The sequence below is a fragment of the Hippopotamus amphibius genome, chromosome 13 (assembly GCF_030028045.1).
Source record: "Hippopotamus amphibius kiboko isolate mHipAmp2 chromosome 13, mHipAmp2.hap2, whole genome shotgun sequence".
NCBI lineage: Eukaryota > Metazoa > Chordata > Mammalia > Artiodactyla > Hippopotamidae > Hippopotamus > Hippopotamus amphibius.
In genome coordinates this window covers 12,798,870-12,826,157 of record NC_080198.1, presented here as the reverse complement: position 1 = coordinate 12,826,157, position 27,288 = coordinate 12,798,870, and the positions used below count along the sequence as shown (strand labels likewise).

The 27,288-nt window shown below is 38.1% G+C and overlaps 1 protein-coding gene across 8 annotated transcripts in view; it reads left to right on the top strand.

Moving 5' to 3' along the window:
• Positions 1-27,288, top strand: part of CNTN4 (contactin 4) — a 780,243-nt gene that overhangs the window by 482,704 nt on the left and 270,251 nt on the right. For all 8 annotated transcript variants that reach the window (XM_057706190.1, XM_057706194.1, XM_057706187.1 and 5 more), the window contains one exon: positions 3,407-3,582. In XM_057706190.1, the coding sequence (XP_057562173.1) occupies positions 3,407-3,582 (176 nt within the window). The remainder of the gene's footprint in view (positions 1-3,406; positions 3,583-27,288) is intronic.

The following is a 27,288-nucleotide window of genomic DNA, read 5'->3' as shown; positions in this document are numbered from 1 at the left end:
TTTTCCCCACACTGTGACCTTTAATTAACATTGCTTTTGTAACATTGTGTTTCTAGATATAGGGGCTTGCTTTGTTATTTAAAACAGGTGGAGGAACAGAAACCTATTATGTTTTTAAAGATTGCCAGGAAAAGCTGAGAAGAAAACTTCTAATCAAATGCACTAGCAGTTGGTTGCAGTGTACTTTGTTTTCCTTTATCCTTTTGGCAGTTTCTCTGTGACATAATAGCTGATTGGTACCTGGGAGCTAAAAACTCCCTTTTGTGGAAGGAAAGAGCAAGAGAAAGAATGGAGAGATCAGGTATTTTCAAACATCTTTCTGGCTGAACTTTTTTCAGTCTTCAGGCTGACTTTGAGGGGGAGGAACCTGTAGGAGAAATTCAAGGTGAGTTGATCTTCGCCATTAGGTTTTCCCTCAGACACCCCGACTGACCTCCCTTCTTTGTGTTTATTCCCTGAACAGAGCCTTCTCTTTTCATTGTTTCCTGCCCCTCAATTTGAAAGGATTGACCCAGACCCAGAAAAACTGAAGAAGTTTTGACTTCTGCCCACTTTCCTTGTTTGAAAGTTCCTGAAGGACATGTGGCATTACTTATGGCTCTTAACCTCCCTTTCCCTACGGAAAGAATGGTCACATACTTGGTGGAAGTACTTTTGCTGTAAAGTTTATATTCAGCTTGGTTTGCAGACAACAGATTCCGGGTCAGAAAGGTCCTGCCCCTTCTTCGGTGCCAAGCTGAAATAGTGAACAAAGAAAGAGGGTTTTGCTACAGCACATGCCATAGATAGCTTCCCAGCAAGGTCTGAAAAATGGTACCTTCCAGAGCTTCACAGTGTGAGTGTTTGTACACAGCCTCAGTCTCTGGAGAGAATGGGGTTGCAGTTCCCCCAGTAATTCGGAAATCAGCTTGTGAGACTCACCCATTTTTCCTGGCCCTTGGGTAAATCTCTGTGTGTGAGATAAGCATCACCTCTGTCTTACCAGTTCTTAAAAGACTCCTCAAACATTGGAAATAAATTGTGAATTTTTCAAGACTGTTTCAGTATGGAATAAGATACAGAATTCAGTGCAATCCACATTCAATTGGAATGAACAGTGACTGCATTGCAATGAAAACTTGGTATAGTGCTTTGTAATGGAGACTAAACTGCATTTCACAGCAAGCGCTTCATGTTCTAAATAATCCGTTTTCCTTTGCTATTTGTATGTAAACGCAGGTAATAAAGTAGATTCATGGACTTTCTGCGGAGTATTCTAGTTGAGATGACCAGTGTAGACAAACCCGCAGAGGTGTTCTCATTCTCCCTACAAAGACTTTTCTAAAAAGGCTCACGTGGTCCCGTTCCTAAATCCCGCTCTCTGCTTGCAGCTCACATTAGATTGCAATTCCCTCTTTGAGTTCTTAGATTTGTCATATTAAATTGCCCGACTATCATTTGAAATGAGAGTTATGACAGAGGTGTGACCAGCTGACTCAAAAACATGTCTAGGGCAGGCAGTCAGCCCTGGAGATTCATGAGCCTATAGACCTGCTAGGATATAACCCGGCTGTTCTCTTTTTATTGCTTATTGCTTTCTTGTCTGTGTCAGAACACAGAGAGAATTACTGTCAAGCTTAAGAACAATGTCAGTTTCTAATACCCATCTCCTTATAAACAAACACATAAAGAGCTATGTCCCGTTTCCTGATCTGGCCCACCTTTCCCACACCTCATGTTTCTGTGTTTTCACCTTTCAAAGGCATAGATGTAAACAAACACACACTGCTGTGCTGCGGTCGGCTGGGATGCTTTATAAATTGTGTATGCTCAAAGCTAAAATATCCAGCCCAGAAGTAAAAGATTTAGTGAAGTACCACAAGCATTTATCGAGCACATTGAGTGTCAAGTTCTAGGTTACTAAAGAGAGAATTTGAAAGTAATATAGGCAGATTCTCTGCAGTGAAGGCGAATTCCCACCTAAAGGGTTAAGGAGAATTCTGTAGGAATTTGGGAGAAGCTTTGATTGAACCTGACTAGGAATATTGAGGAAGACTTCATTAGAAGAGGTGTAATTTAAGATTGAAGTGTGAGAGATATCTTGATGGAAAGAAAGTGCTCATTCCTTAAACATGCTTTTGTTGACACCCAATATCCCAAACCTTGAAACTCACTGGCCTTCGTTTTTTTCCCATCCAAATCCTTTTACATGATGCACACCAGCTCTAGTGTCCCAGAATGTTAAAAGAGGATACATACACAATGAGTATGTATGTACACGCAAACATTTACAATAGTGTGGGGGTTTTGTTTTTTTTTTACTGTTTGAAGGAAATAAAATGACCGTTTCTCATCCTTCTCTCCCGTTATTCTTCTGATCAATTTCCTTTGTGCTCTAGAGTTGCCTTCCTTTTGGCCTGCCAGTGTGGATGCTACTAGGAGACTGTTGATAATTCAGATACTCCAACTATTCCAACTATTTTCATTACCTGATACTTTATGTAGGATTGTGGGGAAGGAAGAGAAAAAAAAGATAATCATTGTATTAGTTCAAAAGTTTACACGTATTAAAACAACTTACTTTAAATGCAGTTGGGTTAAAATAAGCTCTCTCTGAAATGTTATTGGCTGTTTAAAAAAAAAAAAAGTAGATCATGTTACTAAAGCTTTGCTGTTTAAATGTGTAAGTCCGACTAAAACTAATTTATTGGGCCAGGCCCTATACTCAGATACACAGATGATCAAGTAAACAAACAGACAAACAACAACACCTTCTTTGTATCTGTTACCTAATGGCCTGATCTACAGTCTGTTGGGCTGGTTGATTGATGTTTGAGTGCCAGTAGCCAAGGAAATCTTCAAAGTGATCCATGGTTAAGGCTAGTTTGGTTCCTAAGACAGCTCTAGATCAATAGAATGCCTCTGCTTTGTAGACAGCCATTTCAGTCATATTAAGGACCAAATCAAAGCAACTCTGCTACAATTTCATCAAATACTCAGCAATCTACCTGAAAGCGGTATAGTCTGTCATCTGTATAGACCCATTTAAAGAATGACTGCAAACCAGAAAAAGGACTTTTACTGAGGAGTGCTATTTGGAGAAAGTTGTACGAGATGCTATGGGAAATTTCCAAAAAAAAAAAAAAAAAGAGAGAGACAGAGGTGTCTGTAGCATTGTAAGTAGTCATAAAAACAGGTGTTAAAATTTTAATATTCATTGTTTAGCAGGACATGCTCTTTCCGTAAGCATCTATGTTGATACGTTGACACCATTGCTGGGTAGTACTTTTCTAATTTTTTTTTTACCATGGTTAAAAAAAGTCACAGGTGATACTTCATGCTCTGCATAGTTTTTATATATTTTAGACAATTCAGAAATATTGATTAATATTACAAGGCTTTATCTACTGGCATTTTTATACTATAGGTGGAAGTTAAATGGAACAGATGTTGACATTGGTATGGATTTCCGCTACAGTGTTGTTGAAGGCAGCTTGTTGATCAGTAACCCCAATAAAACCCAAGATGCTGGAACCTACCAGTGCATAGCGACAAACTCGTTTGGAACAATTGTTAGCAGAGCAGCGAAGCTTCAGTTTGCTTGTAAGTAGCAATTATATCATGCTGCAAATGTGACTTTGAGTTTTTGTGCCTTGTACCAATGAGCCTTTAAAATAGTTTATCTTAAAAAACCAAACAGAGTTTAATTTATTATGTTGATCTTCTTTACCCTTTTTTCCTATTTGCAAAATACGTTTTTTTTTGTAGGATAAACTGTAAATCTGAATGGGAAGATGTCTTCTGCTTTTATAAGGGTTGAGATAGTTTGATTATATGATAATTCGCTTGTGTGATGGTCTACACACATAAATTCACATACTCTCAAATTTATAGATACAAGTTTACATGTATAACAGATTACACACACACACACACATTTTAAAGACAGTGTGTATAAACAAGCAGTTGAATTGCCAGTAACTTCATAGTCAACATGAGAAGTGATTCAGCCATAAAACTCGCAGTTGGAAAAGAAAAAACCTTGGTAGTCTATTAATCCTATAATTCTCTAATGCTTTTTCTTATTTGAAAGAAAAGGAAAATTTTAAAAGCAACTACAAAAACAAGGAGTAGACACAATCAAAGCTTTCCCTTTTATATTTCTGGTTTAGAACATTTAAAAAACAAATTGCCGTCTCTTAAGACTACCATCTAATAAAACTTCATGAGCATATGAAAGATAGTGGAATTTAGAAGTAGCAAGTTGAAAATAAAATCCACAGGCAAGAGCGGTGAGTACACATTTGAGTATAGACACCTTGGAGGATTGATGTTCAGCTGTATTTTTAAGGGTTTATGTGTTTGCATATGATTATATATTTCCTTGTCTAAAATCTCAACTCATATAGCAGTGCATTAATATCAAAGGTTTCCTAATTACAAAGTCTATTGGCAGTAACACTGTAGAATATTCTCGTTAACAAAATCTTCTGCAGAAACTCAACCTCAGATATACCTAATATCCAGTACTTAATTTATTATTGCCTTTTGGTGGCATTTTTATTAGTTGAGAAATGAATTTTCTAAGTATTAGGTATATATCGATTTCCAGGATTATTTTATTTGCGAATGTCTTCTGAAGTAGTCTTCCAAATAATCTAAGGTGAGCAGAAAAATAGGAGGATATGTCTGATTGAGTGCTACAGAACCAAAGTGTTTATTTCTTTTGGTTTAGCACAAATGTAGTATCTGTATTTTTAACACATAGATTTTTGTTGGATTCATTTTAGAAAATAATCATAGACTCTCAGAGTAGGGAAATCACTGTGTTCAATTACTCTTATACTTCATTGATTTTTGGATTTCATAGTGTAGGAAATTTAAAGAAAATAACAGTAACAGCAACAGAAAAGACATTAACATAGTATTAACAACATTTTTTTTTTCTAATTTATGACATTTAAGGAAAGAAATGACTAACTCTTAAGACTCTCCTTTTGTAGAAGTCCAGGCATTTCTACTACCAAAGATATTAGAAAGATAGAATCTCATATTCCGGGACAGTCACTTAAATAGAATAGCTTTGCCAGAGTGAAAGCTATGACATTCATTGTGTGGTTGAGTGGCCTGAGTTTGGAATCCACCTTGCTTATCCCACTTCTTGTGCTCAAGATCCTGCCACCCTCAGGATCCTTGGCTGATAATTGCCCAGCTTGAAAAACTCTGAAGATAGAGGGCTCACCTATTCATCACAAAGCATCCTGACCTGCGATTGCTGTAGTTGTTTAAACACAAAAACAAGCCCAATATCTCTTCCTTACAATTGAGCTAGGTATCTAAATCTCTATCACCTTCACTCCCAGGCTTACTCTATGATCTGGTGATTCTTCAGATACCTGAAAATATGTTCATGTTCCTTGTCCCATAATTCTTTTCTTCTCCAGGTACTTAATCCATAACTATCTTCTTCACAACACTATTATGTTACATTACCTATTAAATGTAGAAATGTACCCAGTTCTATGCATGTGCCTTGACCTTCCAGAGGATGGTGGAAGCAGTAGTATCCCAGGATGTGAACTTCTCTTTTGACGAATGGGGCTGACATTGATATTCACTTTATTTTAAAGCCCCAGCCTCATATTTCACCTTTTTTTCATATAAAATTGGAGGATTGATTTTTCATGAATGGCTATTAATCCAGAGCTACCCAATCATATTATTTTATAACCTAAACCCAGAATATTATATTTACTCCTATTAAATTCACCTTCTGAGTTGTGACCCTTTGTTCCATCACAGTTGAAATTGTTTTAAATCTTTTTTTAAATCTGACATATTGATTATCCTTTTACTTGTGTCAGCAGAAAATGTGATAAGCGTGTGTCCATTGAAATAATTGATACAAAATGTTGCCCGGGACGGGGCAGCCTGCCAATAGAGAATGTCCACTAAAAGGAGATTAAATTTATAAATCAATATCCTTCACATACTCGCGTTCAGTTAGCTGCAGATTTACCTAAACAGACTATATTTGAACCTCAGTTTCTCCTACTTGTTCTTAGAGTAATGAGAATCTTCGCCAAACGCCTTTCTGAAATCAAGATGTACTATTTCTCCAACATCTGATCTCTGTGCATCTTTTCTAGGCCTTCCTTAACCATTTATAATAAAACAGCCAGAGTAATCTTTTAAACATGTAAATGAGTTTATTCCACTTTCCTGCTTTATGCCTTCACTGCACTTAGAATAAATCTCAAATTCATTACTGTGGTCTCGTTTTCATTTCTCGAAAATGACGAACTATCTTTTGCACCAGGGCCTTGATACTTTCACTCCCTCTGCCTTATTTGCTTTTCTCCTGCCCCTTCATGTGCTCACTTCCTATGATCCTTGGTTCTCAATTTAGGTGTGACCTCCTAAGAGGAAGTTTCCGTATCACCATGTCTAACCTAAGAAGCAGTTCCTACCATTTCTTCTCCTGTCTTCTGCCTACTTCTTGTGGCCCTCTACTTTTCTATATAACATCTTTTTCAATCATTAGGACTTACTATGACCTGGAATGACTTTGTGTATCTCCTTTTTTCTCATTATTTGACTTCTGTGATAGAATATAAGTTCTAAGAGAGCTGATTCTATCGTGTCCATCCTTCTATCCCCAGAGTCTAGAATAATTTGTATGTAGGACTAAACAGATTCCTTTATTTATTGCCTATTTGGTGACACAACAAAGAAAATATATGTATAAAGTTATTTGGGGGAGGATGTATTTTTCTTATAGACTCACACCCTTTCTATTCTAGACATTTTCTGGAGTCTAGCATATGGATCATTAATATATAGTTTCTAGACGTTTCTTTTCTATCCTTTTTAAATTAAGAAAAAATTAAAAGACATTGCCTCTATTCAAAAATCATTTTTAATTGGTTAGAATAAAACACTTTTCTTCAGTGATGTAAGGTGAAGCAGGACAATGACATCTTTTGAATGTTACCAGGTAATTGCTTTCACCCCAAGCATTTTCATAATCATCGAGGGAAAAAAAATGTTGCCTTTTGACCATACTTACTGCACTATAATACGCAAGTGAGAATATTTCTTCATTTTTAATCACATGATTTTATGGCTGGAACATACCTTAAAGGTTCCCTGGCCTGTATCTTCTTAAAAAAAAATTAAAATGAAGATTGAAGTAACTGAATTACTCGTTATTTACATAATTAATGTGAGAACCAAGGAATAGCAGCTTCAGCTCCTAATCCAGGGCACCTTGGCTTGTGCCTGCTTTAGACTCACTTTGATTTATAAGAAAAAAGAAATCCTTTCATCTTTGTCTAACATGTTACACCTTCAAATCTCATTTATATATCTTCTGTAATTTTACCCATAGGACAATCTCGTAGGGTAGACATCATTTATGACTTATTTAAAAATATTTTCATACTGTTTTTGTAGACAGAATTTGATCATCTCTTGTATTTAGCATTTAAAAAATGAATTAACTCACATAAGCAAAAAATCTAGTTAATGGAGTTGATACCTCTAAGGACCCTCACTTTTCTTAAGACAGAAATCTTTCCTTGATTAAGCAGGCAGAGCATAATTGAAGTCACTCTTGATGAGGTGTGGACATTTTCATGAGCACAGATTATTGTGATTTGAAGCACATTTTGTTTTCAGTCCCCTTGCAATATTAAGCCAGGGGCAATCACTTCTCTTTCTGTCACTTAGCCTGTTTCTAGTAGTCTACTACAATGCCCCTTCTACCATCTAGTCCTTCTGTTTCACCTTGGGCTAGCAAACATGATTGATTAATTTACCAGGGTCTAGTCAGTGCCTGGCATTTAGTAAACTTGCAATAATAGTTGTTGAATAAATGAATAAGTTATAAGGATTGTATGTTAAAGTCATCAGGCCATGTTTGGGGTATGAGATGAACCACTGTGTTCAAGGACTTTCAGGTCCTTTGGGAGTGGTTTGGAGGTAGATGCAAATATTTCCACCTTGAGTTTGTTTAGAAAACAATTGACATCCTACTTCCAGATAAGGGTGTGTATTGGGGCGGGAGGCCTGAGCCTAATAAAAAAGAAGTTCATGTGATAAGCACATCAAATATGCCATCAAAGTTAATTTGTATCCTGAAAACCGGCCTGAAAGTATGTATAGCATCAATGAAGTGTTTAGGAATAACTTTCCTTCAACTTACCCTCCCCCCAGGGGGAAAAGCAAGTTGAATGTTCTTTAACTCTTACATAGGCAACTGAATCAGAAGATAAGGCCAGGAATAGAAGGAAGTTCGGTTCATTACTTTCACTGCTTCCTGCTGGGGATTTTTTCAGAGGCTGTGTCTATACAGAATGAAGTGCTGCAGCTCTATCACCCTTGCTACCCACTTGCCAGCCAAGCATCCCAATCCAAATCTGCTTGAGAAACACCTTGCACAGTTAGGCAGCAGGGCGATTTTGTCCTCTGACATACAGACATGGATTTTTTTTTTCAGATCTGTATTGGAGTATAACTGCTTTACACTGTTGTGCCAGTTTCTGCTGTACAACAAAGTGAATCAGCTGTATTTATACATATATCCCCATATCCCCTCCCGCATGAGCCTCCCTCCCACCCTCCCTATCCCACCGCTGTAGGTCATCACCCATCATCAAGTTGATCTCCAGTGTTATGCAGCAGCTTCCCACTAGCCATCTGTTTTACATTGGTAGTGTATACATGTCAGTGCTACAAGATGTGGATTTTTTTAAGTAAGTTGTAATATACACTTACATGCTTATAAAATACCCTAGTCACTGTATTAAAAAATTGTGAATGTGGGCTTGAGAAACTGAGATACTGTATCACCTACGTTGAGATCGAATGGGGTGTCGTCCATTGCTCCATTCCAATTTATGTGTCTTATAATGTTCTAGAACTGAGACTTCTCATCAGAGCCCTGGCGATAACCATACTTCTCTCTTAGGGTTGTTATGAAGATTGAATTATAAAGCATATGCAAAAGCCCCGAATAATTCCCAGCATGAGAAAATGATGAAATAACTGCTCTGTATCTTCCTTCTGTCCTTTCTTCTCTTACCTTCCTTCCCCCTTCTTTTTCTGTCTTTCTAAAATAAGAATAATAACTAGACTTTATTAAGCACTTGGGTGTAGGGGGTAAGAGCACAAGCCCTGGAGTTAGATTCCCTGGGTTGAAATTCAGTTTATCCTATAACCCTGTGACCTGGGACAAGGTCCTTCTCTCTGCCTCAGTTTCTTTATCCATAAAATAGTGTTAATAACTCTACGTCCTTTGTTGTGAAGATCACATACATTAATACTGACTAAAATTCCTAGATCGTTGTCTAGCACACGTTAAGGGAGTTAAAAAATGTTAGCTATTGTTATAATTTTTATTATGATTTGATTACTCCAGGTCAGAGATTATGCTAAGCACTTTGGAAACGTTATCCCCTTTAGTTCTGAACATAACCCAAGGAAGTATAGGCATTATTTTTATTTCATAGGTGAGGAATCTGTGGATTAGTGACGAGATAACTTTCAGCAAGGGTGCAGTGGAAGGGAGAGGACCCAACATAGGAGTCTGGCTGCCTGGCTTTTGAGCAGATGCTCATTACATGGCATGTAATATGCGTGGTTTCCCCATGACAGCTAAAACCACACTTTCCTCCTGGAGTTCGTGTTCAAACTATCAATTTGGACAGTTAATTAAATATTTCTTTTGCAGACACAAACTTGGATTGTTTTTAATGTGTTTACAGTCTTTCATATAGTACATCCATCATTAATTTTTTTTGTTTTTAATTTTTTAGTTATAGGCTTCCTTGATTTTGTCTTAATGTTGATTTACTGTTAATATCTAAAACCATAATGTTGTGCACCACAATTATGCATACATTCGCGACTCTAATTTTAATATAATTGGTTTCAGGTTCCATAATGAGAATAATTAATAGCAATATTTCTGCTCTAAAAGTTAATATGCATGTTTTCAATTTATTGCAAGTAGGTTGTAAAACATTCCGAGTATTGATATTTTATGATAAATAAATGTGGGTTGGCAAACTTTATATCCCCAAGCAGTAAATGACATATTATTATACATTTTTTTACTCCCATATTATTCCTCCCCCACATGTGAAAAAGATGTACTTTAAATGTAGATTATTATGAAGAGCTTCCAAGAGACTAATCCAATAACTCCAGATTTTAGTATCTCAAACTGATTGCTTCATAAACATTGTTTGGGGCCTTCTTCCTGGAAGAAGTTCAGCTGTTTTATAGCAGTTCAGATCTTCAAAACAAAAGCCTTATACTATTCATAGTCTCCTACTGTGGATGACTGTAAATCACACAGAAGTACCTCCGTATTGCTTATGGTAACATTAAATCACTTAACAAAATCAAGTTGCCTCCCCGCTTTAGGGAAACTGGCATTGTCTTGGCCATGGGCAAGGTGGTGTTCTTTTGAAGGAAGCAGTGGATATTCTGATCTCTGCTGATACCTCACCTGAGGTGGGAAAAGAAACTAACTTGATACACTCTTCAAAACCTGAGTATCTACGTCCTGAGCTTGTATTATGGGGAAGGGAATAGAAGAGAGGAGGGAAGAAAAAAGGAAGGATGAAGATGTTAATTGAGGTAGAGCCGCCTCAGGTGCAAAAACCACCCCATGTTGACCTTCTGTGACCTCTCTCTCTCTCTTTACGTATATAAAGTAACTCAATAAATAATCCATTCTGAGATTAATTTCAGTTAAATTTATCAGGTATGTGGCAGTCAACGATTTTTATGGTGAGAATGTCACATTGATGAACATTAGCTGACTAGATAGCATCATTGAAAAGATCTTTTCTGTGGTCACTATGGTAAGGCTTGTCTGAGTTCTCCTTACCTTGGGTGCCCTCTGACAGTTGTGGTGATGAAGCTGATGAAGAGGGATGTATTACCTTTAGGATGTTGTACTATACTCACATTGGGGCTTTTGGCAACCTGGGTTTTTGAGCCTTGATCATTGCTCTTATTCATGGTACACTGCAAAATGTTCATTGCTTTTAATATTCAATAATTAGTTTATCTTTCATAGCCAAAGAATGAAATGTGCAATCAGAACAATAACTGGGAGTTTGATAGATGGCCAAACCCAGGACTGACTTGACTGATTTTTAATTAGGAAGGCTGCTTAAATAGGCAAACTTTTGTTTCTGAGCAACAACAAGATGGATGACTGTTTGGATACATAATTTGTAAATATTTAGATCAATTAAAACTTAATCAACTACGAATATATTTGGATGGCAAAGCTGCTCACATTTATCAATGGAGGGCTCTGATCCTCATCGAAGAGTGAATTTTTCTCATTTGCATGGTTATAAGAATTCAAACCAAAACTTGCTGAATTTCTGAAATAATGCTTTCAGTAGGTACTTTCTGCCACTCACTACAGTGCTAAAAAGACATTGCTGGTGACAATTGGTATCTGTTGAAAATTTCATAATGTGAACTTAAGAACTAGTCAGCACATGGGCGTGCTCTTGGTTCTTAGTGAGGTAGGCAGTTGTGAGTTGTGCTAAGAAGAAAAATTGAAATTCAGAAGCAGACAGCGTGATTCTCACTTGTATTTTTTTTTCTATCTCTTCCACAAAACCTGTTACTGTACACATGCTAGTTAATTGTAGCTATTGGTTCGTTAGGTATATTTCCCTCAGTCATCCCACAGTTCAATTTGGTGTTTATGTGGCTGACAAAGAGTAGTTTGTGACTAAACCAATGAATATAGAGATTTTTTTTTTTTTAAATTCAAGAGCATTCTGAGAATTCAGTACACATGAAAATTGGGAACCAGGACTGGATAGGTGTCCAAACAAATTTGATCAGGCAGGGCTTTAAAAAAAATCACCAAAGTTAAAAACAATTAATACTTGGTATTTTAATTTAAAAAACCATATTACTAAAATGCCATCCCTTTTTGTTTCATTGTTGTGAATAATTCTGTCACTAAATATTAAAATAATTTTGATTGTTTTTCAAGTTGAATTTTTGGACAATAGGGATCAAGTTGTTCCATCACTGTGCTTTAAGTTTGACTGAAGTTTTGGTCTACCATCAGTTAGGTGTTGCGGGTTAGTTGAAAGGAAGAGCAATTTCTGAATGGAAAATTATGCTGACATAGAGAACACTCTCGTCATATCCCATTCTTTTTTAAGAGTTTTTATGTGAGAGATTATAGCTCAAATTCAAAATTTAATTGACCACCTGTAATGGTTTGAATGTTAACTTATCAAAAGGTACATCTGCCTAGAACCTGTCAATGTGACTTTATTTGGGAAAAGCATCTTTCCAGATGTGATTAAGAATCTCGAGATGAGATCATCTAGAGTTAAGCATTCGGACCCTAAATCCCGTGGCAAGGTCCCTTTAAGAGACAAAAGAGGAGAAGACACACAGAGAAGAAGGCAGGGTAACCATGAAGGCAGAGATTGGAGAGAAGCGGCCAAGAGGATTGCCAGCAGAAGCTGGAATAGCCCAGGGCGGATTCTCCCGCAGAGCCTTCGCAGTGAGCACAGCCCTGACGACACCCTGATTTCAGACTAACAGCCCTCAGAATGTGACAGAATACGTTTCTGTTGTTTTAAGCCACCAAATTTGTTGTATCTTGTTTATGGCCACACAAGGAAACTAGTGGACAAACGTATGCACAGTTCTTTTCCTTTTCTTTCCTGACTACCTTCACCAAGGAAAAGATAAAATCACCTAGGAGGGAGACCAAAGTCAGGTGCTTTTGTAACTTAACTGTATTAAGAAGCGAAGTATTGAGAGAGATGGCCTTGATTAAACGTGAGATAATCTGGACAAGTTTTGTGTCACATTTTGTATTTTTTCCTCTGCGGAGCGTAAAGGGGTTTTAATCTTTATGTAGTACGATTTGATGAAATAATGGAAAAAACTGCAGAAATGAAGAGTAACCTTTTCTATTTGCCAGCAAGTTTCTGTCTGTCTCTTGGAATAGCCCTGTAGAGGCCTTCTCTAAAGCAGGTGGAATTGGCCCTTTCTCCATAAGGTAATGATTTGGAGTGATTCTGAGTGGGTTTTTGGCCCAGTGACCCTCTCTCTGGACTTCTTTTTTCTAGATCATTTTCCCTGAATTTGACCTTTTTGTCTGGCACTCTAAAGTCCTAGAAACTAGCTATCATCACATTTAGAGTATGTGACCAACCTGTGTCTGTAACAGTTCCGCTGCGGTCTCTCATGCATTGTTACGATTCATGTCATGACATTTCTGACTGCAGAAGCCCCTTTGCTACCGGGGCCCAATTCTGCTGTCTTCCCAATCAGCACCTTTCACTGAATAGGTTCTAATCGGAACAAGCCACTTGGCTTCTCGCAGACATGTATTTTATGCACCACGCTGGCTAGTTTTTACTTCACAGCTATAATATGTGATCCCTGGAGAGAACAAATGCTTTAGGGTTCAGAGGTTAAATCTCAAATTCAGGGACATCATGAAAAGGTGTGTGTCTGAGAGTGTGTGTGTGTGTGTGTGTGTGTGTGTGAGTGAGAGTGTCTGTGTGTTTGTGTGTGCGTCTGTATGTCTGTGTTTTTCCAAGGACTAAATTATGCTGTTAGATATTTTACAAGGGATTAAACTCTGTACTAGCCACTTAACCCTGGATGGGTGACACTGTGAGTCAGTCATTTATTCCTGATACAGGAATTTAGGCTTTACACTCATTACAGTGACAGTGTTAATATTCTGCCAAATATTTGCATTGTTGTATATCATTAGCATTTCCAATGTGTTGGGTTTTTTTCATAGCATTTACTTCTCCCCCGCTCCAAATTCAATGCAGTCTTGTGCTGTGCGCTCTCTGTTAGCTGGACCTCATAAAATTTAGCTTAATTATACCTTATAGACTATCTTTTAAGTAGCCCGAATTTATTTTATGAGGGCAGAGAAGTATGAGGGAGTCAATAAATGGGTTTTCTTATTTTTAAGTTCAGCAATGACTTTCTCCTGCTGTATTCAAATGTTATCACCAAGCGGGCAGGTATTTATGAATAGGTGCTGAATAATTCCTTGTGGAATAAATTAAACTGAATGAATATATGAATCAGCCCATGTAAAAATATAAGCGAAACAGAAATGCTGTGGCCTTTACTACCCTATGAGGTGCCGTTTCCTCTAAAATACTCTATATCTCTGAACTGAGTACTTTTTTTTAGTGTTTCTCCTAAAAAAAAATATTCATTTAAGTGTTGCCTCTGACTTCCAGTACCATCTTTTTTTTTTAGTAGCAGTTTTATTAAGATATGTCACATACTATATAATTCAACAATTTAAGATGTACAGTTTAGTTTTTAGCATAGTCACAAAATTACATAACCATCACCACGGTCTAGTTTCACAGCAGTTTCATCTCCTGAAAAAGAATCCCTGTGCTCGTTAATAGTCATTCCTTATTCTGCCCAGTCCCTGACAACCACTGACCCACTTTCTGTCTTTATGAATTTGGCCATTCTGGACATTTCACAGAAGTGGAATCATGCAGTATGTGGCCTTTTGTGCCTTATTAACTTAGCCTGATGTTAGCAAAGTTCATCTATGTTGTAGTGTGTATCAGTACTTCATTTCTTTATATGGCCAAATAATAGGCCATCGTATGGAAAAATACCATTTTGTTTGTCCATTCATCAGTTGTTGGACATTTGAGGTGTTTCCACTTTTTGGCTCTTCTGAATAATGCTACTGTAAACATTCATTTACAGATTTTTTAATATGGACACACGTTTTTATTTCTTTCCGGTATCTTACTAAGAGTGGAATTGCTAGGTCAAGTGGTAACTCTATGTTAACATTTTGAGTAACTGCCAAACTTTTCTAAGTTGGCTGTGTCACTTTATAATCTGCTAACAGCGTGTGAGGTTCCAATCTGTGCGCATCCTTACCAACACTTGTTATTGCCTGTCTTTTACTTCAGCCGTCATAGTGGTGTGAAGTGATCTCTTACTGTGGTTTTAATTTGCGTTTCTGTGATGGCTAATGATATTGAACAACTTTTTATGCATTTGGTAACATTTGTCTTTGGAAATACATACATATTCAAATCTTATGCCCATTTTTTTTTTCCTTTTTTTTTTTTTTTTTAATTATTTTTTTGGGGATACACCAAGTTCAATCATCTGTTTTTATACACATATCCCCGTATTCCCTCCCTTCCTTGACTCCCCCCTCCTCGAGTCCCCCCACCCTGCCCCAGTCCTCTAAGGCATCTTCCATCCTCGAGTTGGACTCCCTTTGTTATACAACAACTTCCCACTGACACTTTTACAGTTGGTAGTATATGTATGTCTGTGCTACTCTCTCGCTTCTTCTCAGTTTCCCCTTCACCCCCCGCCCCCTCCCATACCTCGAGTTCTCCAGTCCATTCTCTGTATCTGCGTCCTTGTTCTTGTCACTGAGTTCATCAGTACCATTTTTAGATTCCGTATATGTGAGTTAGCATACAATATTTGTCTTTCTCTTTCTGACTTACTTCACTCTGTATGACAGACTGTAGTTCTATCCACCTCATGACATATAGCTCCATCTCATCCCTTTTTATAGCTGAGTAATATTCCATTGTATATATATGCCACATCTTCCTTATCCATTCATTTGTTGATGGGTTATGCCCATTTTTAATTGGGTTATTTGGCTTTCCGTTATTGTGTTGTAACATGACTTTATATATAATGAATACAAGTTCCTTATCAGATACATGATTTGCAAATACTTTCTTCCATTCTATACGTTTGTTCAGTTTCTTAATAACATCATTTGAACTACAGAAGTTTTCATTTTGATGAAGCCTATTTTTTCTTTCGTTACACATGCTTTTTAAAAAAATTTCTTTTTATTATTGGCCACATTGGGTCTTCATTGCTGCACATGGGCTCTCTCTAGCTGCAGTGAGCGGGGGTTACTCTTCATTGTGGTACACGGGCTCCTCATTGTGGTGGCTTCTCTTGTTGCGGAGCATGGGTTCTAGGCACGTGGGCTTCAGTAGTTGCGGCACATGGGCTCAATAGTTGTGCTGCACGGGCTTAGTTGCTCCATGGCATGTGGGATCTTCCTGAAGCAGGGATTGAACCCATGTCCCCTGCACTGGCAGGCAGATACTTAACCACTGTGCCACCTAGGAAGTCCCACATATGCTTTTGATGTCATATCTAAGAAACCGTTGCTTAATCCAGAGTCACAAAAATTTACTCGTATGTTTTCTAATAAAAGTTTTGCAGTTTTAGCTCTTAAGTTTAGGCCTATGATCCATTTTGAGTTAATTTTTAGATATGTTGAAGTTGGAGTCCAACTTTATTATTTTAAAATTTTTTCAAATGCATTCTTTTGCATGTGGATATCCATTTGTCCCAGAACCATTAATGAAAAGATGATTCTTTTCCCATTGAATGGTCATGCACTCTTGTCAAAAATCAATTGACTCTAGTATAAGAGTTAATTTCTACTCCATTGATCTATATGTCTGTTCTTATCCAGTACCACACTGTGTTATTTACTGTAGCTTTATAGAAAGTTTTGAAATCAAAAAGTATCCATTAATAGCATCATAAGATGAAAGAAGTATGATACATATGTCACATTAACTATAGACTCCATCCTTCTTACCCTATAAGCAAAGCATATTGCCTTTGGATGTGTTATATAAAATTTAATATCAGTAAATTCTAAGCTTTGTAATCTTAAATAATATCACATTTGGAGCCTTGACAACCTAATTTACTGGTTCCTCAAATCTGAGGAAGATCTCATTTTTTTCCTTACTCCTCAGAGTCTTAGTTCTGTTTTCCTCAAACAACCTCTCAAACAAGAATGCTTTCAGTTTCTTAAGAGCAATCACTATTTTACAGACCAGGCACACTCTAAATTCACAGAGAAATAATTTTCTCTAAGGCATTTACGTCCTAGGAAAACTATTGAATAAACAACCAGACCACTTAACATTGGCCAAGCACATCTCTACTTCTAACTCTTCCAAAAACCGTGTAGAGGTAATTGGTGTATATTTTGCATACCTTAAACGGTCCTTAGTGGGTTTTCTCAGAACAAAGAATATTCTTGACCCAGGGTTTATCTTGAAATGCCAGTTTTCCTGTCTCCACTAGAGTATTTTATAATAAGTCATTTCTCCTTAATTTGCATCTACCACCGAAAGGTTGTGTGACCTTGAGAAAGTTCCCATGCTCCTCTCAGCCCCAGTGTCCTCAGAAGAGGCATAATGATTGTATTTTAGAGTTGTGAGAATGAAATATGCCAGGGAAATATAATTTGTATGTTTATCAACATGCCTTCACCTGTTCTTGTGCAAAATGTACATTACCACAGGAATGCTACGCTTTCTTATCTCCTTTGTTTACAAGTGCTCCAGTACTTTGTCTGCAAATGCTCTGGTACTAGGGGGATTTTGTCTGTCCTATCACCGGTCAGTAAACACCCTCAAAATCAGACTGTATTCATGTTTTTACATTTTACTCAGCCTTAAACATTGTAGATGTTCCAAGGTTTCAACAACAGTTAGCAATTGCTCTAAGATACTAAAACTTCATTATACTCTCACCAACCATTGATCCTACATATAATTCAACCTCAGTAATCACAACCTGAGATTGCTACTAAGTAATTATCTATACTGTCAGGAAATTGTTATTCCTGTTGCATATTTGAAAAACTAAGTACCTTTGGGAAATACCACCACATCGTCCGAGTACATATGTTGTGAAAAATTGAGTTATCAGTACTCAGTGTGGAGATTTCCTTTGTGTGTTTGTTTTACTTTATTCCCATTAATATTTAATGAATACCAACTAGGTAGGAAGTGCTATGTTAGATGAGGAGGAACACATCAATGAACTAGACAAATATGAAACTTACATCCATCAGGGAAGGCAGACATTGGACAAATAACCTCAAGTATGGTGAGTGTTCGGAATGTTGAAGTCTTGATTTCTAAGGAACAAAGGACAGAATAAGCAGCAGCAGAGGGGAAATGGAGAGATGGCCTGAAAGTGGTGTTTGTTTATAAAGTAGTTGGTTAGACAGGCGTTTAAGGAGAGGCAAAAGTGGAGGGGTATGACGAAAAGAACAAGGCATTTCAGCAGAGGAGAAAACATAGGCTGTGTACAGCATTCATTCATTCAGATTTTTTTCAGAGTATCCACTCTTTGCTGAGAAAGGAAAGAAAACAGGACCCAGTTCATCTTCTCAGAGTTCACATCCTAACAGGCAGTAGAAGGTGTTCATCAAGAAATTACACAAGAAGTATGGAGTCCCTCCCATGAGGAAGCACGCAGGAGGCTCCTAGATAGCTTCCTTCACAAGAGGGCAGACAGCAGTATTAAGCAGTATCAGCAGTATTTTGTCTTGCAGAACTGAAAACCACAGCCACAGAAAGATAGAGAAAATGAAAAAGCAGAGGACTTTGTACCAGATGAAGGGACAGGATAAAGCCCCAGAAAAACAACTAAATGAAGAGGAGATAGGCACCCTTCCAGAAAAAGAATTCAGAATAATGATGGTGAAGATGATCCAGGACTTTGAAGAAAGAGTGGATGCAAAGATTGAAAAGTTTACCAAAGACCTAGAAGAATTAAAGAACAAACAAACAGAGATATGCAACACAATAACTGAAATGAAAAATACACTAAAAGGAACCAATAGCAGATTAACGGAGGCAGAAGGACGAATAAGTGACCTGGAAGACAGGATGGTGATAATCACGGATGCGGAAAAGAATAAAGAAAAAAGAATGAAAAGAACTGAAGACAGCCTAAGAGACCTCTGGGACAATGTGAAATGCTCCAACATTTGCATTATAGGGGTCCCAGCAGGAGAAGAGAGAGAGAAAGGACCTGAGAAAATATTGGAAGAGATTATAGTTGAAAACTTCCTTAACATGGGAAAGGAAATAGCTACCAAGTCCAGGAAGTGCAGAGAGTCCCAGGCAGGATAAATCCAAGGAGAAACATGCCAAGACATATAGTAGTCAGATTGACAAAAATTAAAGACAGAGAAATGTTATTAAAAGCAACAAGGGAAAAATGACAAATAACATACAAGGGAACTCCCATCAGGGTAACAGCTGATTTCTCAGCAGAAACTCTGCAAGCCAGAAGGGAGTGGCATGATATACTTCAAGTGATGAAAGGGAACAACTTACAACCAAGAATACTCTACCCAGCAAGGATCTCATTCAGATTCGACGGAGAAATCCAAAGCTTTACAGACAAGCAACAGCTAAGAGAATTCAGCACCACCAAACCAGCCCTACAACAAATGCTAAAGGAACTTCTCTAAGCGGGAAACATAAGAGAAGAGAAGGATTTACAAAAACAAAAACAAAACAATTAAGAAAATAGTAATAGGAACATACATATCGGTAATTACCTTGAATGTAAATGGACTAAATGCACCAACCAGAAGACACAGACTGGCTGAATGGATACAAAAACAAGATCCATATATATGCTGTCTCGAAGAGACCCACTTCAGACCTAGGGACACATACAGACTGAAAGTGAGGGGATGGAAAAAGATATTCCATGCAAATGAAAATCAAAAGAAAGTTGGAATAGCAATACTCATATCAGATAAAATAGACTTTAAAATAAAAAATGTTACAAGTGACAAGAAAGGATATTACATAAAGATGAAGGGATCAATCCAAGAAGAGGAGATAACAATTATAAATATATATACACCCAATACAGGAGCACCTCATTACATAAGGCAAATGCTAACAACTACGAAAGAAGAAATGCAAGGCAGAAATAGAGACACAGGTGTAGAGAACAAACACGTGGACACCAAGTGGGGAAAGCAGGGAGGGTTGGGGGGGAATGAATTGGGAGATTGGGATACCAAATTGTACACTCTAACTATATGCTGTTTATTGTCTATTAACTGTATCTCAATAAAAGTTCTTAAAAAAAAAAAAGAAGTATGTAATCATCCACTGAGATAAATGGGGAAAAAATGGTTTTGGTACTTTGACATTTGTAACAAAGGAAGTGAACATAGACAGAGGGTAGTAAGGAAAACTTCCCTGAGGAAAGGACTCTCATTGAGATCTAAAGGTTATGTAAGGACTAAACAGGAAGCATGTTCCAGACAGAAAACACAGTATGTACAAAGGCACTGTGGTGGAATAGAATGTGGCACATTTAAGGGAATCAAAGAAGACCCACATGTGTGGCTGAAGTACACAAAGCAGAAAGAGGTGAATATAGCAGAGTGGAAGATGGTGGCAGGGGAGTGAGCAGATGGAAGATTATTTATTTATTCTACATTTTACCTTCAGACTTTGAGGTATACCCATTTACTGGCTGAAGATCAGGAAATTTCTCATATATGTGCTTCCTTAAAACATGCTCAGTGCCTTTGAAATCTACATGATGTTTAGTACAGTGGGAGCTTTCTATAAGGCCAATCATCAGTTCATACATTCCCCCACCAACCACCTGTAAAAACAACAGGAGCTAACAATTCTTACTTGACTTGCACGTGCCAGGCAGTGAAGTCTGAATTCTCTCTTTTAATCCTGTCTCAACTCTAGACACTTGTACTCTTGGTATTCCTGCTTTACAAAGGTGGGAGCAGAATTATGAAAAAGTTAAATGACCTGCCAAAGTCCGCTCAGCTAGGAAGCTGAAAGGCCAGAAGCAGAGTCTAGGTTATTTGACTTCAATACTTGCCTTATTCATCACTATATCATATTGTCTCTCTGTTATTTCTACTGCAGTGAAAATGCCTCTCTATCAGAGGAAACAGTTTGCCAAGACACTCAAAACTGAGTTTGGAGTGTGATACTAATAAAAGAGCCAGACTCCATTTCTGGATGTCATATTGTTAACCAACCTCCATTTGTATCCATGTGTGAAAAGGTGAAGTTGTGCTTTGTTCTTTGGCCAGTAAGAGGCAGCACTGAGTGCAGTTCAGAGAGATATACAATAGGATTTCAGTATCACTAGCCTTATTTTTCACACTAAATCTCTGTAAAAGATGAGCAAATAAGATTGCAGATGCTGAGGAAGTCATGAAAACACTCGAGAACAGAGCTCAAATGCTGCTGCTGATGTTCTTTCTGGTTCCCCTGCCTCACTTGGTTGTTTTAAGAATTAGAAAATATCTGCAAAGTATCTGGTGTGTAGTAGAAAAGGGAAGCTATTTGTTTTCATCATGTTAGATGGCTGATAGGTTCTGCTCTGATAGTCTCATTTGTGTTTTTAATTTCATTTAATAATTTTAAATTATTAATTGTCAATTAAATCTGATTAGGTGTCATTAAATGTTGTTATGTTACATAGAAGTTTTTGTATCTGTAAATAGCTGTGTAGAAGGCCCTCTGTCTGTGTCTCTAGTGATAAAACAATTACCCTCAGATGTTATCCCATAGATTTATAAGGCAAGTACCACCTGGAGAAACCTCATTCCTTCTTCAGTAATTCCTCCTTCATTAGCCAAGAAGTAAACAAGCATGTGTTAAATTTAAACCTGATCAAAACAAATATTTAGTGCCTATTTCTTCAGCAACAACAGGATACCCATACATGGAGAAACTAACATTATCGGGTGCCTGAAGGGACAAACCACCAGCGAAAGAGAAAACATTTCATGAGTGTAGGGATTTGGGCAATGGAAAAGAAGAACCTCTCAGAAATGTATCTCCTGTCTGTAGCTTTTCCAAATGAATCATACTCCCTGCTCCTTTTTCTAACACCCCATTCCTCGAAGGTATCTCTTGTTACAACTTCTTCCAAATCAGTTAAAGTCCAGAGTCACAATAAGAGTCATGTTTGGGTTTTGGTGCAAAATTCTAGTATCAACTACCTCTGCCGTGCTGGCTACAGTGGCTTTCCCCAGTACTCTCTTTTCAATATCCTGTTGATTCCCTAATAAGAGTCTATTAATTGTATCTACCAATCTGTCTACTGCTCATCAACCCCACTAGAAACTTACCCAGTGCCTTGCTTTGTTCAGTACATTTTTGTTGGATAAGCAGGCTAGTAAGTCACTCTACATGGAAGCAAGAGTCCCAAAGAGATGCTAGTAGGAATGGCAGCCTTGAAGTTTTAATCCTTTGCATGCAAAAAGAAACCCACAGAGACAAAGATAAGTGTGCTTTGCTTTGGGAACAGACATTGCTCTGGACGAGGAGAAAGGAGATCTCCCAAAAACTTCATTTCCTTTGTTATCAGGTGATTGGTGTGCATGTCACTCTCTGATCAGAGGGCTGTCATGACCACTGCAGATGAACAGCTGTCATGTGCTTGGTTTTTAAAATAAATCTGTTGTTTGCCTCAGCTAATCAGGGCTTAGTGTATTCTTAAAAAAATAAAAAATAAAAGTTTATAGAAGTGCTTTTTATCACCTTTTGTAAAGTAAGCTGGTTTTTGAAACATTCATTTAGTGGTCCCATTGGCAGATAATAGAGATAATAATTAGTCCATGGAATACTTAAAGGTGGAAAATGCAAGCCCCGTTGGAAACATGCTCCCACCTGAGAGTACCAAACTAGGAACCCCAGACACTGGGTTGTGATCCCCTTTCTTTCTCTGATTTGCTCTGGGACCAACATCTTAAAGGTGACAAGGCAAAAAGTCTTGAATGTGAGCTTACTGGTGGCAGCTCTGTGGCTTCCCTGTCCTGATGGCCCAGCAGGTAGTACAGTGCTCCACAGGCAGCAGGCACTCAATCATAGCTCTTAAATTAAATAGCTTGCACTCTTAGTATCTTTGCATTTTTTTTCTTTAATTGGTTTGAGGGAAGAAGAACTTAAAATATTATCACATAGCAGTAGATGTGTGATGTCATTTACTGTTCGCCAACCAAGTGTTGAAGCTAGAAAACATTTGTGTATAAATGTTACATGAGTTGAGGTTTTTAAATTGCTGAAATGTAGGTAATTTGGGCAAAGAGTGGCACTTAGAGATGAACGAATGTATTACATCTGCGGAACCTTCATATTTATTACTTTGAGAGCCATTGCCATTTCCCACTGGAAATTAAGCATCACACATGTATCCTTCACTTGACCAGGTGGCCTTGATGCCTCTAAAATGAATGGGGAATCCGGGAATATAAATTAGAATCACATCATAAACATCTTCCTCTTAACCTTGGCAGTGATGTAAATCGTGCATTTTAAGCTTGTTTTGAAGGTTAAGCAGGAAATCTTGTTTTAGATAATTAATATTTCAACAAAATCAATGTTGCTACAGTTAGCAAGTAGGTGATCTGGCTAATTGGCTCAATATTCAATTTGTTAACTATGAGTTGTCTTTCAGCTGAAATTGTGTTTTTTAAAAAAAGAAAATGGGTGAGGTATTTACTGGTTTGCTGGCACAGTCTTGTTTAGCCAGCTGTAGAGAGCTAAGGAAGTAAACATGGAGGAGCTTGCCCTCTAATTGCTTCCAAAACAACGCTCATGATTTTCTCTGTTTTGTCTTGGGATTGAGGACCGTAAAGCAAAGGAAAATGTCACTCTGTCCATAGAATATGATTTGGTCCTTTCTGTGAACGACTTGCTTTACTTTCTCCTAGAGAATCTAAGCCACCACTGTCATGCCTTGGAAAAATAACTCGTAGCTAAATTGTCTATACTGTTTTACTGTTTAGAAAGCACTTTCAAGTCTGTTCTTAACTTGGGTCATGACAAAAGCCCCATGAGGTATGATTTATCATCCACATCATCTCCATTTTACAGCTGTGGAATGAGTAACTCAAGATGAGGTACAGCTTCCTCAAGGCCCTGATACTAATAGGTGTCCGATCTAGGAATCAAAACTCAGACTACTGACTTCAGGTCCTGATGTCTTTTCACTACACACCACGTGGTTAGTTTCAGTTTTAAAGGGCTCCTTTCTTAAGTCAAATCAATGGATCATTACTCATGAGGTGTCTGACGTCTGTCATTATTTTGTGAAGAAGATATTTTGGTGTACACCTCCAAATTCAGGCTCCCAAAACTAGTGTCTGATGAGATTGTACTATATTATTTTTTTTTAAAGGCAGAGTTTAGACAATTTAAAAAATATTTTTTTCTCCTGACTTTATACCTTTCTTCTAGTTTTTAATGTTGAGAAATTCTTTGGTGGTGAGAGTGGTGATAGGTTTTAGCACCAGTGCTTAGAAACATCTATGTTGGTTTCATACACCTCCCTTCTTAAAAAAAAATATCCTATTGCCCAATTAAATCCAAAAGACTATAAACCAGTGCTTTTAAAAACAGCATGAGCTGATAGAATGAATGGCAGGTAAAGTGCTTCTTACAGGCAGTGTCAACCCTTCGGAAACGTGAGCAGAGTCAACATCTACAACAAGCAGACTGAAAGTACCAGCAAGACCAGCAAATTGTCTCAATAAGTCAATGCCAGCCTCTGTGGTGCTCCCTGGAGGCTAAATCTTGGGCCTCAGCACTTGTGTTACGTCTTGTTTTCAAGGTTAGATTAATTATACCCTGTCACTGAAAAAGAAAAGAGTGGCTTCTTTTCCCTCTCTTTCCATTTAGTTTTGGAGGCAGATATTAGAGCTTTACAGCCATTTAGGATAAGGCAGTATTGCCTTTTGCACACAGGTACCTCCCCATCCTTTAACCAGGGCAGCCATCTTCCTTTATCCCAAGAGAGGAAGTGTGTTGTAGAATCCCTCACCAGTCTGGCTCCATAAAAGACAAGGAATCTTGAAAGCTGCCAATTTTTGCAGGCCATTATCTCCTTTTTTCCACTTCTTTCTGCACAGCTATTACACAGGTGTCATTACACTGGCCCTAAGGAGGGTGGAAAATAAACAAATAGAAATGATCCAGAGATAATCAGTAGACCGGACTCAACAAAGGAATGTAAAATTCAAGTGTCATGTGGTTAAGAACTGCTATCTGAAAAACTGATACAGTGGGAATAGCAAGCGTTTAACAGCAACACTTAGTGGCTGGTAAAAATTCAGGGAGATTTTCTTACCACCTGAGGCACAGCTGAGGAACTCTGTTACCAGACACGGCACATTACTCCCGGAAACACGGGCCATGCATACACAACTGGTGTAGACTGTGTGTTTTATTGTGTTTTCCTTATTTTTTTGGTTTGCCTTTCTATTAAACATTCAGACTGGGAAGCCAGTGTACTTGAAAAATACCGCTTCTCCTGCACCAGTCGGGTCTAGAAGCAGGAGTGTTCTGGAGTAGAGCATGGTAGAGTCTCACACATCTTCCAGGAATTTGTTTTCAAAGTCAGCACTGAAAGCAAAATGCATGGACAGTACTTAACATTACCCTCAAAATTCCCTCAAGTTGTGGGTCTAGGCACGCTGTTCTTTCTGCCACCTCGCTCAGAACAGACAAGTAATTGGTTTTTTTGGCTTAGCATCAGATGAAGGAGTTGGCTTGCGTTTAGAACTGTGTTGTATGAAAAATAGATATCTTTAAATATAGAACAGATACTCCCTTTGTGTGAAGCTGGTGAAAATTGAGGCTAAGTCATAAAACAGATTTAGGTGCCGTATCTTTAACGCGATATGGGAAATTATCCAGGAGAGTTGCATGGCAGGCAGAATTGCCTATACTGTTTATGTGGCCGTCTCTTCTGTCTCACACATGTCATCCCACTGTGCGGCCTCTGGCAAGTCATTTTATCCTCTGTGCCTCAGTTTCATTCTCTTTAGTGGGGATGATGTTAGTATCGATGGCTCTTTTAAAAGATTCCCGGAAACGAAGTATAAGAGAATATTTTCTTCCAATTTTAAAAGCAAGACAGGCCTTGTGGGAAAAAGACCATAGAAAAAGATCTAAAGAAGAAATGTCTGAAAGGAAGAAACATGACTAAGAGGGATCTTGTGTGCTATTGGGAGAGAAAGGCATACGGTACTAATAAAGTACTCATTCCAGGAAGTTATATGGTGAATGAAAAGACAGCGGTGTGCACAGTATGTTGGGGAAGTGTGGAGGAGCAACATACAACCTATTCTGGGGGCGCCCAGGAGACTCCCCAAGGGGGACAGTGACTGACAGATGGTTGACAGTTAAAGAGGCCCAGAGTTGGCAGGATGTTTCATGCAACATGAACTGCACAGGCGAGGAGGCCTGACTCTTTACTGATAGGCAGGGGGCATGGAAACACTCCATATATCAAAGTTGTCAAACATGACATGGGGAGTGGGAGGCCAGGAGAGAGGTAAGAGGGAAAGGTAAGGGCCAGGTTGTGGGGGGGAGTGTCCTTGTTTGAAATAATGAGCTGGAGTTAGTCTTTTGGTGAGTGATGATTTTCACAGATAATTTTAAGCAACAGAATGATATAATCAGGTTTGCAATTCAGAAATTTATTACTCTGGCTTCATTTTGGAGTGTACGTCTAAGGGGCTGGAATGACAGAGCCTAGAAAAACACTTATGATGACTTTTTAATATTCAAGGCAGGAGATGTTGAGAGTCTGTCCGAAGGTGAGAGCGGAAGAATTAGACGAGGCATATTATACAAAATATTTATGGGGTAAAATCATCAGGGTTTGGTGGATAGTTTCAGTGAGTGTGGGGAGAGGGAGTGAAGAGGATAGAATGACATGAGTTTTGTCTTGTGTGGTGGGGTGTCATTGACTGAGTTTGGAAGCAGGTTAGGGTTGAAGATTAAGATAAGGTGAATTCACTTTAAGACATACCGAGGCTTACGATTTATCATCTAAACTTGGGTACTTATGAAGGTGAAAAAAGCCATTATTCATCATTCTGCCAGGAGAATACATGTAAACCACAACTATCTAGGGAAAACTCGGATGTAAAGTCACCTTATCCATAGGACATTCAAGTATCTATGAATGGCTATGCTAATCAGACTATTGAATATATGAGGATAATACAGCAAACAGAATTGAAGATTTACAGTAAGTAGACATGAGTTTAAAGGTTAGAATTAAAATCATGAGAGTGAATCAGATTGCCTAAAAAAGAGAGAACAGTAGGCCAAGGGCACCATGGGGAGCACTAGTGTTTATAGGGAAGGGAAAGTTGGAAGAATCCACAAAGGAGACTAAGAGAGAAGAAACAGAGAGGTTAGGAGTTGTAAGAGGGCAGAGAGCAGACAGTTTCAGAGAGAGGTTGAAAATGTCCAGTGCAGCAAGAGGAATGAGAAATCAGATAGGAAAAGAACTAAAAAATGCCTACTGGGTTTGGGAAGAGAGAGTTGATTTTGCCAGTGATTTCAGGTGGAGCTGGGGACAGTATCCAGGTGCAGTAGGGTGAATGGGAAATAAAGTAGAGGAAGCAAG